The sequence below is a fragment of the Echiichthys vipera genome (assembly GCF_963691815.1).
Source record: "Echiichthys vipera genome assembly, chromosome: 20".
In the NCBI taxonomy this organism is placed as follows: domain Eukaryota; kingdom Metazoa; phylum Chordata; class Actinopteri; order Perciformes; family Trachinidae; genus Echiichthys; species Echiichthys vipera.
The window spans coordinates 26,103,534-26,121,743 of NC_139845.1; the positions used below are offsets into that span (position 1 = coordinate 26,103,534).

The following is an 18,210-nucleotide window of genomic DNA, read 5'->3' on the forward strand; positions in this document are numbered from 1 at the left end:
AAAGTCCTCCTGTGATGTGGACCATCAGTCTCATAATAGAACGAAGGTGGGTTTGCTTGTGCTCCATATGTCAAATCCCTGAGCAAAGTCACTGAACATTCAGAACCCATTAACCAAAGCTTAGGCACAGGAAATCAGGAACTGGGAAACAGGAAACCACTCTGTCCTCCTCTCTGTGAGCCCCCCTCTCTCAGCTGACAAAAAGAAGAATGATGGGAGTTGCAGTTTTAATTTCAATAAGGAGCCTGGTGGAAAATCCTTCAAAAGGTTTACAGTGAAGGATTTACAGTGAGAGGTCAGTGCCGGGGTCGGTAAGGACTGTAGTATCTGGGGTAGAGGGGCGTGTAGTTGGTGGAGTGGCTGTAGGAGGTGGAGGTGCCAGAGGGGAGGTAGGAACTAGAGGAGGTGAAAGCAGGAGAGGAGCTGTAGTAGGCAGAAGAATAGTTGTGGGCGGAAGAAGCAGAGTGGGAGAAGGAGTAAGGGGAGGATGAGGAAGGAGTGTAGAGAACAGAAGAGCGTGTCAGGCTAGACAAGGGCCGAGCTCGGGTTGAGGGGCTCCACGTAGAGTGCCTGAGCCCCAGAATAGGGGACCTGTAGGGAGAGGAGGGGGAAGATCCTGGTTGGGTTGGTCTGGTGATGGTGGACGAGGGAGAGGTTTGAGAGTCTGGGGTGTAGTGCCTGGAAAGGCCTGAGCTACGGGGCAGAGCAGACATGTTGACACTGAAACTGTGGGAGTCAACCACAAACGTCCGCACCCCCAGGGTCCACTGGGAGTGAGCCAGCTTCAGAGGGGTCGAGGGTGGGGTCCGCGCTGAGGGAGAGGAGGGGGCCTCCAGACATGGGGGACACTCTGGAGCCGGAGGGCCAGCCAATGAGGCAACCGCTTGTGATGACAGACTGCCATGGGGTATGTGTGGAGCAGGGGAGGTGAGGGCTGAGGCCAGAGCTGCACTGACCGCAGATGGGCTAAGAGGCACAGTGGGGTCATCTGGAAGAATTGACATAGGGCTATGAAGGCCAGAAAGTGGGAGGCTGGCAGGGGCCAAAGCTGAAGTGGAGCCTTGGGCTAGGTTGGAGGCTGAAGCTGAGGCAGGGGAACTTACTTTGGGGGTGCTAGTCCTCATGCGGTTCAGTCTGCCCCCGCGGGTGCGGTGGGTCTGCTCTTGATCAAACGCCAAATCCTCCAGACGCTGGGTGAGGGCCAGTTTCTGCTGAATGGCCATTCGCAGGAGGGAGTTCAGAGTCTTCTTCTCATCTTCGGCGGCAGCCAGCTGCCTCTGCATCTCATCCAGCTGGTTCACATACTCGTCACACCTGAAAAAAGTTCAAAAAGAGCAGATCTAATGTGGAAATGATCACGGAACATGGTGTAAAATAGAGGTCATAAAGAGGGAAATACACTGATTTGCATACTAGTTGGATAAGAATATTGATACTATTCTCATGTCTGTTTCTTGGACAGGTAGTAAATCATAGCAAGTAACTTTCCTGGAGCCCCCTATAACACATTTTGCTTTTACACTTTTTATCGTTTAAACAGACATTTTAACATAACTTGTTAATGTTGTGCTGTTAGGGGAAATTTGATACCTTCAAATGGCCTATGGCTGTTGACGACTAAATGCTGACGGACTGCGAAAACAACCCACCAAAAAGACAGTTACATGACTGCTTTTAACCTACAAAAGGTGATGGTTAGGGTCTTATGACACGTGTCATGCTTTCAATAGTTGGAATACATACGCAATGAATACGTGAAAAACGCATAAATGATTAAGCATTACTACTAATTTTTTTATGTATGAATGACGGCTGCCCTGAGTGTATACAGCACTGCAACTTCAGAAAACACATTCAAATAGACAAAACACAAGCAAAGCAAGAAAACATCTTCATCAATTTGACAAAACATGTGCAGCATCAAAAAAACACGCTGCACCACAACACAACACATTAGGAAAACCCCAGCGTAAATAATGTATAATAACAGCCTGAATAGCCAACTTCCCATCTAGCTCTTCAGGCCCCTACACATGATATTTGGTATAGACGCTTTGTGCCGGCCGTTCCATTCGTTTCCTAAGGAAGAGGCGACAGCGCCCAAGGTAGTGGCGTGCACTGCTCAGATTTGCCTGCTGCTACGCTCAAAGTTAAAAACAGTTGAACTTTGACCTTGTAGCCGCTGACTTTTCAACAGCACAACCAATGAGATAGAACCTTTGATTGTGACATTTACGTTTCCTAGACAACCAGTTAGCGACATAAAACTAGTTGGAAAGATGGAGGAAAAACGTATTGTTTGTATGTCGGAGTTTCCCGAACTACTTAACATAATTACTACTTACTACTGACATTAAAGTTCTATCACGATCAGAAGAAAATGTAATGATTAAGGTTCATGAGCACACAGGATTGTGAATAGGCAGTATACGAGCTAACGGATGTTTTAATACCAACGTTTATTTAGCCGTTTATTGGGTCTCTGCGCCCAACGTCTCGGTGAGCCCAGCGCAAAAAGCTGATCATGTGAAGGCCCCTTAACATTAATCATCTATCGCAAAATCTAGAAATTTGGTTGTAATGTAATTTCCATGTATAGGTACACTGAGAAATGACAGAGCTGTACTGTTCTTTAACTGTTATGAAGGGATTTTAATTATGTTTGAGATCTTAGGAGAACTGCTTTGTGGCTTCATCACTGAGAGTAACATGCTTCACATTGCATGCAGCCAATGGCCGCATTTACACGTGACATCAAAATGCATCTTGATCCAGATTGTGTTTATAGATGTGATTTTCCTGATTACATTTCCAAATGGTATTAATATTTGTCTAACGTTGCTTTCTTCTTTACCGTTTCCTCCTGCTGCACCTGTTGGTTGTTGTGAGGCAGCAGTCTGACTGCTGCTGTACTGCAGGACGGATAGACATGTTGCCGAGGTTTCAGGACATTTTTGAGGTACACCATCTACCAGCAGCGCCTGATTTCGCCTCAGCTCCCAGTACCAACACTGCACTGTGATTTATTTTTTCATTATTTCTCTAGCTACTGCATAGGAATGTTCTTTGTGTCTAGGCTGATGATGATGATGATGATGATGATGATGAAGCCCTTTATTTGTCACTAGTCACAAGTACCAGCGAAATTGCAGCGCCACCTGTCCAAACATACATGTACATACAATGTGACAGAGGGGTAGACAGGACAGGAGGCAGGGATTGGATTGAGAAAGTTACAGCATAACATGAGGAGAGGGAGGAGAGAAAAAAAAAGGCAACCCCCAGACTGTACTCCAGAGGGAGTGCAGTGTGGGAACAGGAAAAAAAAACACCTCAGCAACAAAAGCACATAATCACTCTTACAACAGAAAAACTCAAGACTAGCAACAGGGAGGGGGCGAGGGTGGGGGGTGTAACCCAGGATAGACAGCAGCCACCCGGTCCTGCAGCCATATTCGGCGCTGGTCACGGACCCGTCTGTCTCACTGGGGGGTACAAAGCTGCAGAGACGTGGGAGAGGGGGAGGAGGGTGGATGCATATCTGTATAAATGTATAATGTCACTGTATGTGTGAGCCTGGGTCGTCACCCCGCCCGGCGTCACAACCTCGGTGCCTCAGTCTGATCCAACGGAGACGGCCTTGATCATGAACCAGGCAGAGTCAACAATCAGCAGGTGTCTGTGGGGGGTGGGGGAAGGAATGAAGAGCGTCTCACTGCAGTGTTCTCCAGGGGAGTTGTTGTTCCAGCAGCAGCCTTGGCCAAGGCCACTGCTGGTTGGGGAGGCCGAAAAGGATAAGATTGGGGTTGTTTGGGTTTGGGGACGAGCAGCCACATTCCAATGTCGCGGCTACTCTCTTTGTCCATTCTGGTCAGCAATACGATCCACTTTCCTTTGCAAAGCCATGAGCGTCTCCTTGATGGTACCCACATCGCGGCTCAAGTTGTCCATGTTACGGTGCAAAGCCACAGTCTGAGTGCCCATGACTCGCACCGCCTCAATCATTCCAGGCAGCCATGTGGGGCTTTTGGCAGCTGCCATGGATTCCCGAATTCTCTGATAAACCAGGCCCGTGCCTATTCCAATCAGCAGGGAAGTTGTTATCACGGTTCCGAATAGGTAGATGTTCTTAGGCGTCCTCCACGGAAAGAGCCGCCAGGCACACGACCTGCCACGTCTCCCACGCGTCCATCGTGTAGCCAGCTGCAAACGTTCCGGCAGGACAGTCAGGTTCCCCCGCACCCGGGCTTCTCGTCGAGAAGATGGTGTCAGTAGCGTGCAGAGACCAGTTGATCAATTCCATGAGTCTTTAGGTTCGGAGAGCAGTGCGGAGAGAGTCTCTCAAAAGAAATACATAAGACAGAAGACTAGACGAGACAAGAGAATGATGTTGTCATTATTACTTGATGTGTGCTTATGGGCGAACTGGTGGGTCTAGACCTGCCATATATGGAAAGTGTCCTGAAATAACTTTTGTTATGATTTGACAATATAAAGCAAATTAAGTTGAATTGGTCAAGCACTGTCTGATGCAATCAGATCACTCAAAACACATTTTATTGTCACGGGCAACAGGGGCAAACATTTGTGTTTCATCTCTGACCTGGTGGCAAACATGGCCCGCAGAGAGGAGAAAGTGGCTGCATCCTCCTTCAGGGCCTTCAACTCATTCCTCAGCTTCATCATTGTGTCAGTCACCATGGACTTCTCTGCCTCATACTTACTCTTCAGGTTGGCCAGAGCCCCTTCTGCCGTCTAAATGAACACACACACACACACACACACACACACACACACACACACACACACACACACACACACACACACACACACACACACACACACACACACACACACACACACACACACACACACACACACACACACACACACACACACACACACACACACACACACACACACACACACACACACACACACACACACACACACACAAGATTGGAAGAAAATGTAATTGGACTGGGGAAGGGGCAGAAACCAAGAGGAAATGTGACCTACATAGGCTTTTTCCAAATTTTTCTCAGAGGCTCAACGGATTTTCAGAATGTAGACAATAGCTGAACATACTTCAGTGGATGGATGGATGGATGAAAAAATAAAATAATCAGTTTGCATTTAAAGTAAAAAAAAATTAGGACATTAGTCATGTATTAGGTTGTTTTATGGTAGTAAAAAAATAGGATTTTGTATGTTCAACATCTTACAGGTTCTAAAAAGGTAACTTTAGCCAGAGCAAATCAACCGGCCCTCGGTACCCTCCTGGGTCACTGAGCCTTAGACCTAGCAACAATACAAGTGCACAGATCAATTAGAGGAGAGCTGCCGTTAACTGCATGGCTGGTTTGCAACCAATTCAAGGGCTGCTCGGTTAGTTGACTTATCAGAGTAAGCAGGGTAGACATCCGGATGTGTGTAGTCAGTGGCTAGCTGGGTATCCTCGCAACCAGCTTAAGCAGTCCCTAGTTTAAATACCTTTTACGGTAATACCCTTGAGCCTAGGGACCTAACCCTAAGAAATGACCGGGATCAAACAATGAATGGATGGATGGATGGATGGTACTGCAGTGAAACAATTAATGGCTGGAAAGTGCTTCATCTGCACTCAAGCAAACATGCCCTTGTGTAATTATGAGACATAAGCTCACTGATATATTTTATACTTGTGCAGATGTTTTGGGATAGCATTATTGTATTCCGTGTCATATTCTGATTGGTTGGTTTGCAGGTGTGGGTCATAGCAGCAGTCACAAACAATAGGTGCTAAATTTATGACAGTTTTGACGCAGGCTGTCTTTGGTCACCGAAGATCATTGGACCAACAGTCATATCCAAAATATTGCAACATCATAATCAGAATCAGAATCAGTAAGAACTTTAATAATCCCAGGGGGAAATTATTTGTGCTACAAAACTCCAGATATACAAACAACAGATATTATACAGATGAAAATATATATGAAAAAACTTTTAACAAATATATACAAGATCAAAAATACCAGACAAATGTGCAATAGAACAGATTGTCTATAGATGAGTTTATATCACGAAGAGGAGGTGACAGACTCCAAGGGATGCATTGTAAAATTTAATGACCACAGGCGGGAAAGATTTCCTGTGGTGCATCTGGGTGCGTGGTGTCTTCTGCTGAAGGTGCTCCTCTGCTTGGCCAGTGTGTCATAGAGAGGGTGGGAGACATCGTCCATGATAGACCGGAGCCTGGACATCATCCTCCTCTCTGCCACGCTTGTCAGGGTGTCCAGCTCCTCCCCCATGACATCAGCGGTTCTCCTGATCAGTTTGTTCAGTCTGTTGGTGTCTGCGACCTTCAGCCCACTGCCCCAGCATGTGAAAGCGAAGAAGACTCATAAAACATCCTCAGCATCGTCCAGCAGAGGTTAAAGGACCTCAGCCCAAGAGTCGACTTTGGCCCTTTTTGTAGACAGCCTCGGCATCCAGTTTAACTTATTATTGAAGTACACCCTCAGGTACTTATACTCTTCTACAGTGTCCATGGGGACCCCCTGGATGGAGACAGGGGTCACAGGTGTTTTCACCCTCCACTAAGAGCTCCTTTGTTTTAGTCACATTGAGCTGCAGATGATTAAGCTCACTCTAAGTAACAAAGTTGCACACAACAGTCCTGTATTCACTTTCATCCCCCTTTCCGATGCAGCCAACTGTTGCTGAGTCATCAAAAAACTTCTGAAGGTGGCAGGACTCGGAGCAATAGTTGAAGTCTGAGGTGAAAAAGGGCGAAGAGAAAGGGAGAGAAGAATGTCCCCTGTGGGGCCCCAGTGTTGCTGACCACCCTGTCAAACACACAGTTCTGTAGGCGTACATACTGTGGTCTGCCCATCAGGTAGTCCACAATCTAGGACACAATGGGGGCCTCCACCTGCATCACAGCCATCTTCTCAATCAGAAGAGCCGGACGGATGGTGTTGAATGCACTGGAGAAGTCAAAGAACATGACTCTCACAGTGCTCGCAGGCTTGTCCAGATGACTATAGACTCTGTTCAGTAGGTGGGTGATGCGGTCCTCAACTCCCAGGCGGGGCTGGTAGGCGAACTGTAGTGGATCAGTGAAGGGCCTGACCATAGGCCTTAGCTGCTCCAGGACGAGTCTCTTCATGGTCTTCATGATGTGGGACGTCAGGGCCACCGGTCTGTAGTCCTGAGGGCCACTGGGACGTGGCGTCTTTGGCACAGGCACGAGGCAGGACGTCTTCCACAGCACAGGGACTCTCTGGAGGTGCAGGCTCAGGCAGAGGACTTGACTCAGTACTCCACACAGCTGGGGGACATAGGCTTTAAGCACCCTGGGAAATACGTCATTGGAGCCTGCAGCTTTGTCAGGGTGGAATCTCGTTAGCTGTCTTCTCACCAGGTCAGGCGTGATGGACACTGTAGAGGTGTCCGTTGGGGGAGGGCTGAGGTCATCAGGTTGTGGAGGACATGATGAAGAGCAGGGGGGAGGGTTGGTGGCATTGGTTGATGGGCAGGCAGCAGCAGAGGCATGTGGGGGATGGGCCGCAGTATCAAACCTATTGTAAAATAGGTTCAGTTTGTTGGCCTGGTCCACATGGTCCTCCAACCCTGTGCTACCAGTCTGGAACCCGTTGATGGTTCTAATGCCACTCCACACATCCCTCATGTTGTTTCACTGGAGTTTGTTCTCCAGCTTTCTCCTATAATTGTCTTTAGTCTCCCTGATTTTAAGTCTGAGAACCCCTTGCACTCTCCTCACCTCATCATGGTTGACATCTCTGAATGCTCTCTTCTTTTCATTCAGGATGGCCTTAATGTCCTTGGTGAGCCAGGGTTTATTGTGGGCGAAACAGGTTACAGTCCAAGCTGGGACATTGCAGTCCACGCAAAAATTGATGTTGTCCATGATGCACTCACTGAGCCCATCGATGTCCTCCCTGTGCGGCTCACAAAGAGCAGGCCAGTCAGTCACTTCAAAGCAGCCCTGCAGTGTCTCATAAGCCTCTTCAGAGCACCTCCTCACAGTCCTTGTGGCCGTAGGCTACCTCTTCACCAGAGGCACATAGCAGGGTTTGAGGTGAACCAGGTTGTGATCTGACCTGCCAAGAGGGGGAAGAGAAGAGGAGATGTATGCATCCTTAATGTTAGCATACATCAGGTCCATAATCCTCACCTCTCTGGTAGGACAGCTCACATACTGTTGGAAGGTCGGCAGAACTCTATCCAAGGTGACGTGGTTAAAGTCTCCCAACATAATGATAAGGGCACTGGGGTGTTGAGTCTGGAGTCTGGAGATGGTTGTATGTCTGATCCTGCAGGCAGATGTCGGGTTTGCAGAGGGAGGGATGTGCAGAACAACAGTGATGACATGCAGGATCTCTCTAGGCAGACGGTATGAGTCCAACAGCCAGCAGTTCAACATCCGAGATACAGAGCTGTTCTTTAATGTTGATGTGACCAGGTTTACAGAAACTGCTGTTTACTAGAACTGCAAGCCCCCCTCCTTTCCTTTTACCGCTCTCGGGGCAATCCCGGTCAGCGCGAATGGTGTGGAAGCCATCTACGAGGACATTCTCGTCCGTAATGTCCCTGTGCAGCCATGTGTCCGTGAAAGACATCAGACTGCACTCATGGTACTTCAGGTTGCACTGCGTTAGCATCCATTTTCTTGAGACCGTACATTGCACATAACAGAGGGGAGACACAGCTTAAATCTTCTCCTCTCCATAAGCACGCCCCGTCTCGACCCTCCTCTATAGCCCCGACGTTGCTTCCCACCTCTGCGTCCTCGGTGTGTTTTTCTCCAGAGTTCGGATGGAATCTCAGCTGGTCTGGCCGGCATTAGCACGATCAGCTGTTCTCTGGAGTAAACAAAGGAAGCCTGTCCCACGACATTGATAAAAACAGCGCGAAAAGAAACACGAAAACTAGCGAAAGTATCCTCATTGTAGAGGACAGAACTTCAAAGAAGTTAGGGTGAAAAAACAGAACGAACAAAGGAGAATAGAAGTTAAAAAATTTTTTTTAAAAAGCGAACTCAAAGACCGGGAGCAGTAACAGGCAGCCTGCAACTTTCGCACATGCGTATTCACATTACGTAGTCTAGAACCTGATTACACCTGTCACTACTCCCTCAAATATGCACATCACGTCTCACCTGTTTGTTAGCCCTGAGAACCAGTCTGAGGGTTGCTATCTGCTCTCTCTTGGTGCTGAGCAGAGACTTGAGCTTCAGGATCTCTTCCATGCAGCTCTCCTTTTCCTTGTCCAGCAGAGGGGCCAGTTCTCTGGCTGCAGCTCTCTGTCTGGACAGCTGCAGTGACCTGTCTACGGCCCGCTGGAGGTGCTTCACCTGGGGGAGGAGAGGAGAGATGGACGTGAGGACAAGAAGAGATAACAAGGTACAAGGAAGAAAAGTTGAAGAGAGGAGAGAAAATACAGAAGAATGGGAATTCCACTGACACTAACACTAACCTGCTCTCTGATGATGGCATTGAGGTTGTAGATATTCATGGGCTCCCTGCGCAGCTCACCAGCTGGCTCCAGGGCAGGTGATGATGACGACGATGATGATGATGAAGAGGCACTAATGCTGGGTGAGCGGGTTGGAGGTGTGAATGGCGGCAGGCTCTGCTCAGTTGGCACATGGAGGCCTTCCTTGTCCACCTCTTTCTCCTCTCCACCCCCCACCCTACATAAGGGCTCCTTGGATGGAGACTGTGAGGGGCTCCGTGATTCTCCAGGAGTTACGGTTGTCGAAACGACAGCAGCCAGCCGCCTGGCAAGGCGTGGTGTAAGAAGAACTTTGCTGTTGTCGGAAGACATAGCTTTAAGACTGAGACCCCGGAGCCCTCTGCCTTGTCTAGAAGAAAATCAGAGATTATTGTTAAAAGAATCACAGCCTCTTCAGTAAGTCTATTGTTGTAGCACAGCAAAGGTAGTACATAGAGGATTCAAGCAAAAAAGGCCTATAAGGTTACTATACCAAACCATCAGCACCGGCACCCCTTAAGAATGTGTGTCCTCGCCCACTGCTCTTCTCCCTCTACATCAATGACTGCACCTCAGAGGACCCAGACACTTTTTCCACGAAGGTCTCACACATAGTGCGGTAGACTTGTGACAGGGTCAGTTTTTAGTGTGCATATTTTATTTGCTTGCTGTGATTTTATTGTTATTTATTTTTGCATGTTGTGTTTTATTGTTATTTTACATAGTTCGCGTTTTATGTTGAACTGCATGCTGTGTTTCTTTTTACCAACTGACCCTGAACTGCACACAGACGAACACTAATCAGCAGAATGAGCCACAGCTGGTGGCAAATGCAGGTATAAAAACCTTTTTAATTCAGAGAGCAGATATTGTTGAAAGAGCGGGCCACGAGGATGCAGGGAAAGGTGGACCCGAGTACGCGGTTGCAGGGCCGCCAGGTGCGCCCACATCACCCACAGCACCCACAGCCAGGAAAGCAGTGAGGAAACGTGGGTGGACGACGGGACCTGGGCACCTGGCTTGACAGCCCGGAGATAACTGGGGGACCTTTGCCATGGAGAGGAAGCACCCAGAAACAGCCAGCCAGCCAGCCAAGAGACCACAGATGCCAAAAGAGAGTGGCCTTCCCCCCACTTGAAGCACAGCGGCCTGTGTCTGGCCCGTGAGACTCCAGCCTGGTGGACCACAGGAAGTCGTTTACCGGGTGAAACGAGCGTGTCTATTTAATGGAGAGGCAGACATGGGAGGCCGTCTGCGGGGCTAGGCGGAGGGGGAAGGCGACTGGTACAGTTTGCAGGCTAGGGTGTCGGTGGAGAGCTGGTGGGTCCATTTCAGTGGCTGAGCGAGTGCCGGGGAGCGTTGTGCAAATTACAAGAAGAAGAGTGCCTCTTCTGTCACCTGGAGAGTTGGAGGTGGGACACCAGAGACTGTGGGACATCAGGAGAGACTTGGGGCTGGGTCTAACCATTTTAAATTGATCTTTATAATAAATCTTTTAAACTGTTTGCCCATTAGAGTCCTAGGCTCTTTTTAACCTAGGTGGACTTTTAAAACACTTTTAACCATATTTATCTAAATTATTGTTTTAGCCATTCATACAGACATAACTCAAGTCATCACTTCTTTAAGGGAAAAAAAAAAAGGGGGGGGGGGGTTAAAAAGCTGCCAGTTATATTGGCGCAAACTTGCTTGTTCAAAATAGGAAATAAAAGGCTGCCAGACCTTGGAGAATTTCTTGGTGTTGCCCTGTACAGTAAATCTAATATGTTCTAAATTGAGGTGTGCGATCCCCTCTTCTACCCACCGTTTATGAGAAGATGGTGTTGCCTTTATCCAATTAAATAGGATCAATCTTCTAGCCAGCAGTGAAGTGAATGCTATTGCCTTCCTTTGAAAGATCGTTAGTTAAGCTTCCTGTGGTGCCACACCGGAGATGGCCGTTAGAGAACCTGGCTCTATGTCTTTATTTTAAATTAATGAGAATGTTCTAAAAATATTGGCCCAGAAATCTTTCAGCCTGGGACAAGACCAGAACATGTGGCAAGTCAGCTGGCCTGTTTACATCTGGGGCAAGTCGGGTTGGCCCCCTGAAACATTCTTGACTGTTTGTACCTTAATAGGTGAAGTCTATGCAACATCCTGAACTGTATCAATCTCACACATACAGAAGAAGAGTGTATTATTTCTACTGTCCAACTCCAGTCAACATCCGATATGTCCAACTCTAATTCTGCCTCCCACTTCCTTTTTACACTATCAAGGGAAGGGGATGCCACCTTCTGAACATTCACATAGAGCATGGAGACCATCCTTTAAGAGTCATGTTCATGTTCAGCAACCCTTCCATCCATCCACTTTGTGGTAACTCGAGGGAGGGGCTGAACATCTTTTTCACATTATTGAACCTGGAAATATCTTAAGTAATTGGTCTAGGAGGGGATCCCATAGCCCTTTCCCAGCTGAGCAGCAGACATGAAATTACCATCTTTAAAAAGATGTTTTTTTTTGCATTCCGACCAAGCTCTATACCATTCCCTAAATGCTGTTCCCCCAAGGGCAGGGGAAACAAGTGATTGCCATAGATGGGAGCAGATAGGAGGGCGTTTCTGTATTTTTTAAATGTGTTCTGAATTGGACCCAAATTTTCAGAGAAGTATATACCACAGGGTTGTTTTTTTAAAGATGTTTGCTTAAGGACAAATGAGCGCAGACCAGGGAGTGCAGGGACACTGGGCAAGAAGCATATCTTTACATATGTACCCACACTGGGGTTTCATCCTCATCCAGCTCTGAAACCCAAAATATAAATTCATCTATATAAGCAGCCCAATAATAGTGCATATAATTTGGTAGGGCCAGGCCTCCTCCTTCTTTCTGTCTCTCAAGGAACTATATTCTTATCCTGGGGACTGTTTTATTCCGAATAAAGGTAGAGTATGTTTATTCAATTCTTTATAAAATGATTTAGGAAATAAAATTGGTATTGTCTGGAACAGATAGAGGAACCATCGCATTATATCCATTTCAACAGAATTTATCTTTACTGCTAATGATAGGGGGAGGGTTAACCACCTTTCCATATCTAATTTTGCCTTATCCAATGTTCCTCTTTTTTTTTAAAGATTATTTTTTTGGCAGTTTTCAAGCGCTTCATTATATACGACAGACAGGAAATGTGGTGAGAGAGAGATGGGGAGACATTCAGCAAAGGGCCGCAGGGCGGAGTCGAACTTGCCTCTTCACATGGGGCAACTGCTCTAATCACTCAGCCACCGGCCGCCCCCTTTATTTCAAAATTATGATTCGATGAATCTTTACAGGGACGACACGGTGGTGTAGTGGTTAGCACTGTCGCCTCACAGCGAGAAGGTTCCCGGTTCGCCCTGTAATATACTGGCTTCCTGTCCAGGGTGTACCCCGCCTCACGGCCGATGTCAGCTGGGATTGGCTCCAGCCCCCGCGACCCCAACAGGGACAAGCGGTTGAAGATGAAAGGTTATCTTCAGCATGGTATATCACGTTACACAGGCGAATGAGATTGCTGGAGAGTTGCCTACCAGCTACAAACCCTGTCTGAACAGGATATATTATCTTACTTATAACAAGCTCAATCCTAGCTGCCAATATTTTGGTCAATATCTTATAATCAAAACCAAGTAAATTTACTGGGCGGTATGATTCACATTTAAGTGGGTCTTTACTTTTCTTAAGGAGTACAGAGATCAAAGCCTGTGACATTGTTTGAGGCAGAGCTTTTTTGTCAAGGACCTCCTTATATACTCTGCAAAGCAAGGGTATCAGTTTGGGAGCAAATATCTTATAAAACTCACTTGGGAACCCACCAGGGCCAGACGCTTTGCCTGTCTTCATATTCTGAATCGCCTTCTCTATGTCCCTATTATAAATGGGTCCCTCTAATCTATCCCTCTCCATTTCCTCTAGGGACGGTAATTCAAGATTCCCAAAAAATTCTTCACTCGTTCCCTATAATTTATTTCTGAGGTGTTTACTGTAGATCCTTATAAAAATATTTAAACTGATCGTTTATACCCTTCTCATCTATAATTTTGTTTCCAGGTTATCCCCTATCTCTACTATCATACCAGCAGCTGCCGACTATTTCAGCTGGTAGCCCAGGAGCTTACTAGATGGCTCGCCATGCTCATAGAGATCCTGTCTTGACCTAAGATATAGATCCTCCTCATGTTGACTAGTCAAAACGTCATATTCAGTCTGGAGTAAAATCCGCTTTCTATGAGGCTCCTAAGAGGGAGCCATAGAATTTGGCAGGTCAACTTCTTTTATTGCTTTTATTAATTCTGTGGTACGTTTTATCCTCCTTTTCCTTTCACCGCCACTGTATGAAATTACTTGTCCTCGTATATATGCTTTTAAAGATTACCGCAAAGTGCCACTACTTATATCAGGGGTATCATTAAGCTCCAAGAAAAAAACTATTTGCGAGTTTATACATTTTGTAAAGTAGATATCTGCCAGTAGACTGCAATTAAGGCGCCACATTTTCTGAGATGGCGTATTCTCAGGAAAATTAAGTTTCAATATGATCGGACTATGATCAGATAGTACTATACCAGGGTATTCTACATCTGTTACTATAGGGGTATATTTATTGTCTAATAACAAAAATTCAATTCTAGTATATGTTTGGTGTGGCGGGGAGTAAAAGGAGTACTATCTTGGATTTACAGATCTCCATGAATCGAATATACCATATGTTTAAAAAAAAAGAAGGAGTTAATGCATTGTGCAGATTTACTTAGCACATTGGGTGCTGGGCTAGAGAGGTCCAAAGTTGAATCTAGGACACAGTTTTGATCCCCCCTAAGATCAAGTAATGATGCACCCCAATTGGGTGCATATATGTTTGCCAACACTACTGACATATTGAATAATTTCTCAACCACAATAACATATCAACCATGTTTGTCTTTTATAGTATTTGTTTTTATGAATTATAAATTCCTATGTATAAGGACAGCCACTCCTCAACTCTTTCTATTGAAATATGAGTGATAGATCTGATTGAATCCACCCCCTAAAGAGCTTGAGGTGATCCTTGTTCAACAAATGTGTCTCGAAAAAAAAACTATCTCTGCTTCCTGGTTTCTTAAGTGTGAAAAGATCTTACTCCGTTTAGCTGGTTTATTGATCGCCCTTACATTCCAGCTCATCAAATCTGTGCCCATTCTGCTTGTATCCATATTTGGTGCCATGTCAGGGGTCCGCAGCCCAATGTCCCCACTGCGCACCTGAGGCGCCCCCTATCCGGATCACACCTCGAAAATCTGGCAGCAAAAACAGAAAAATGAAAGGGAGAGGGTCTGGGAAGAAAGGGGGGAGGCATCACACACACATACACAGCTAACACCTAACCCAAACAAAGTGCTCTTTAAGAAGCTCTCTTGTGGCGAACCGGTCCGGTTTAGTGTAACCACCTCATGAAGAAAAAAAAATGGGGGGCAGGGGGAGCTCATAACAGCAAGGTCCTTAAAAATAAGAGGCAATACCATAGAGAGTAGGAAACAATGGTAAAGGAGGGACAATCAATTCTACAACCTAAAAATAAAACAGTAAGGCAGGGCTACAGTGGCTCTTAAATATATGAGTGAAATCAAATATTACTTTGTCAATATTGTCAAATCCAGCCAACAATATCCGGCCTGTAACATTCATGTCAACAGTGTAAGCATGTATAAACCTTTACTTAGCCAAACTCAAGCCAGTCCATGTGCTTCACCCAGGATTCAGTGTCTTTTTGATGCACTTCACGGCTTCTTTTGGGCTCTCGAAGATTTTCTTTTCTCCCCCTTCTGGTATAATCTCCAGAGTTGCCGGGTAACGCAGCCCATATCTGATCCCCTTGCAGGCCCGCAGGAGGCTTCTTGCTTCTTTGAAGGCTGCTCTTTTACTGTTTACCTCCTGGGTATAATCCGGGAAAATGTTAATCTATCCACTCTGACCCTCCTGTGTTTTCTCCATTTCCCATGCCTTCTTCAGTATCTCCTCCTTCTCTGGATAGTAGTGACATCTCACAACGAATGCTCTCTCCCGTCTCGTCTCACACCAAGTGCTCTGTGTGCTCGATCAAGCTTCGGTGTTACTGCTTTGTCTTTGTTAAAAACGACTAGTTTGGGTTTGGCGACTCTGTTCTGTCACTCTGCGGTCTCTTTCCCCAACAAGCAGCGGCAGCTGAGGAGCTTCTCCCCCGTCACAATCACTCACACTCAAAGGCGTTCACACTTCATAGTAGCCTGGCGCAGCAGCTCCAGCTGGGCCAAGACCGTTTGAGCAGCCTAGCTCTGCTGGCCATTAAGAGGACACTGGTCAAGTCCCTTGAAAAGACGCCTACTTGGTACAATAAGGTCACAGATAATTTTCTTAAAAAGGAACGAAGGGTAGAATTTACATATGAATAAGAAAACACATTTATGATGTAGGCCGGTAAAATTAGTTTCCCCTCCTTGAAAGACCAGCAGCCGCCACTGATATACATATACACTTGTATCTTTACATAGCAGTAAAATGTTTATGATTCTAATCTTTGTCCAGCTGGTTGTCCTTGTTTCTAGCTATGTTTGTCCTGTGTATGTATATTCAGAGAAACAAAAAACCAAGGTACAATTAATTGTGTGTGTACACATACTTGGCCATTAAGGATGATTCTGATGAATGCTTAATGATAATGATGATAAATAAAAGGATTCAAAGGTTTTATTCATCACATAAACTAAAAACATTACAGTAATGACATGCAGGTGGCATACTCTTAATGCTGTGCTAAAGGACCATTGTGCAATATATAACAATACTTACAAAAATTACCAAAAAACAATAATATAACAGAAATGATAAATATGTAGAATAAGACAAATAGATAAGATAAATCTTTAGTGATTTGCTTGTGTCTCAAATGTGAATGCCTAACTCCGGTCCTGTATACTGAATTTTACCACTAGGCAAGTCCACAATGTTGTGACTCAGTCCACTAGTTAGCATGGCAAAAGCAGTTTACCTTACTGCATTGAAGCTGTTTTTTAATACACATACATACAAGTACATACATGTCTGTGTATGGCAGTGGCATCACTGAACCTCAGCAAGCAGCTCCACTGGGCTAAAGCTCAGAAATGTTTGAGAGAATGTAGCTTGTGTGGAATGAAAAGCTATTTCACTCAGAAAACCGCAGAGCTGAAGAGAAATGTAGTAAAAATCATAACACACAGCTTATTACTAATGCGATTAACGCTATACGTTAATTTAGTGCCTGACGCCGTTGGCACAGGTTGCTGATGTTGGTAACTTTTTAGTTTGTCAAAATGTGTCATAATGACAAATGCCGGTTGAGCTGGTTTGCATAAAATCCACCCTCTCTAAGCTTGTACACCGGTCTGGAAAAAACAGAAATTGACCCAACCCTTCCAACCCCTCAAAGCACTCTCAAAGATCTTCCAATTAGAAAATGGCCCATGCTACCTCCTGAGCCCATTCCCGCCTCATGTATGTATGGTTTAGGGTTGTATGTTGCATTTGTTTCTGAAGTTGCCCTCTCTCTTATGCAGGCTCCACAAACTTAACTTGTAAGAGATCTTGCTCCACCACTTTATGCTGCATTTACTACTTAGAGAATAACAGTCAGACCTGTAGTAGTCCAGCATGATGCGGTTGGGTGTCTCATTATTGCACAGACAGACATGGTGGTATAGTTGGGCGAGCTCCTCGCTCAATGTCACCAACTCCTCCTGGGCTGCGTTCAGTGCACTCTGGCTCTCATTCACTGCTGACTGAGCTGCCTGCAACTCCAGCTCCAGGCTAGAAATCTGAAAGAAGACAAGAGGAAATCCTTTGCATCTCTAACAATCTGTCATTCTATTAAAACAGCCAGTATGACATGGTTACCTTCTCCCGTCTCTCACAGGAGCTCTTCTCCAATGAGGCGACCTGCCTTTCCAGCTTCTGGGACTGACTGCTTCTCTTTGGCTTTTCCTCTGCTGCTCCCTCTACAAACTGAGCCAGTCTTTCATGGAGGACTTTTATCTCGACCTTGAGCTCCACCACCTCTGTCACAGCCACACGGTACTTACACTGCAGGATCTCCAGACCTGGCGTCTGGTAGGAAAATACCTGACTTTTATTCAGTGTCTCACTCCTATCCACATTAGTTCCTTCTTCATCTTCAGCCTCCTCCTCATCTCTGTCCAGGTCCATCAGGGCCTCAGGGTTAAGCTGAGAGGTGGCACTGACATAGGCCTCCTGGTTGTGGTGGGCCCTTCCATGCAGTCGGCGGAGGGCAGTGACTCTCTGGCTAAGACGGAGAGCCTTCTCATGCTGCTCATTCAGGGCCCCTTCTGTGTGTTGGAGCTGAATCTGGGACTCCTGCAGACTGTTCATCAATGAATCTTTATCACGTTCAACCTGAAGGAGGGAGCAGCAAGATTAGCAAGATGCGTAGCCTATTTGGCATGATCCCAGAAGTTTTTAAACCAGTTTTACAGGCTCATTACAGTTTTAACACATCAATTACCCATTCACATATCTAATCTATGCTTGAAGTTCAGTTCAGGAATATTTCCTACATGGGGTTATGCATGAATGGGAGCAGGGAAAATGGCAGTACAACTGTATGGATAGATGCAGGTACATGTCCATCTGACATTTTCATGTGGAGTGAGCAAACCAAACACAATACTC

General features: G+C 46.0%; 1 protein-coding gene across 1 annotated transcript in view; it reads right to left on the reverse strand.

Annotated features, from left to right (window-relative positions):
• Positions 1-296: 296 nt before the first annotated feature.
• LOC310963006 (protein bicaudal D homolog 1-like) overlaps positions 297-18,210 on the reverse strand; it is a gene marked incomplete at its 3' end in the record, with an annotated part of 67,372 nt that continues 49,458 nt past the window's right edge. The window contains exons 6-11 of the mRNA XM_083935636.1: positions 17,419-17,934; positions 17,161-17,339; positions 9,484-9,871; positions 9,167-9,361; positions 4,604-4,755; positions 297-1,314 (exon numbers count right to left, since the gene is read on the reverse strand). Of these exons, the coding sequence (XP_083791762.1) occupies positions 297-1,314; positions 4,604-4,755; positions 9,167-9,361; positions 9,484-9,871; positions 17,161-17,339; positions 17,419-17,934 (2,448 nt within the window). The remainder of the gene's footprint in view (positions 1,315-4,603; positions 4,756-9,166; positions 9,362-9,483; positions 9,872-17,160; positions 17,340-17,418; positions 17,935-18,210) is intronic.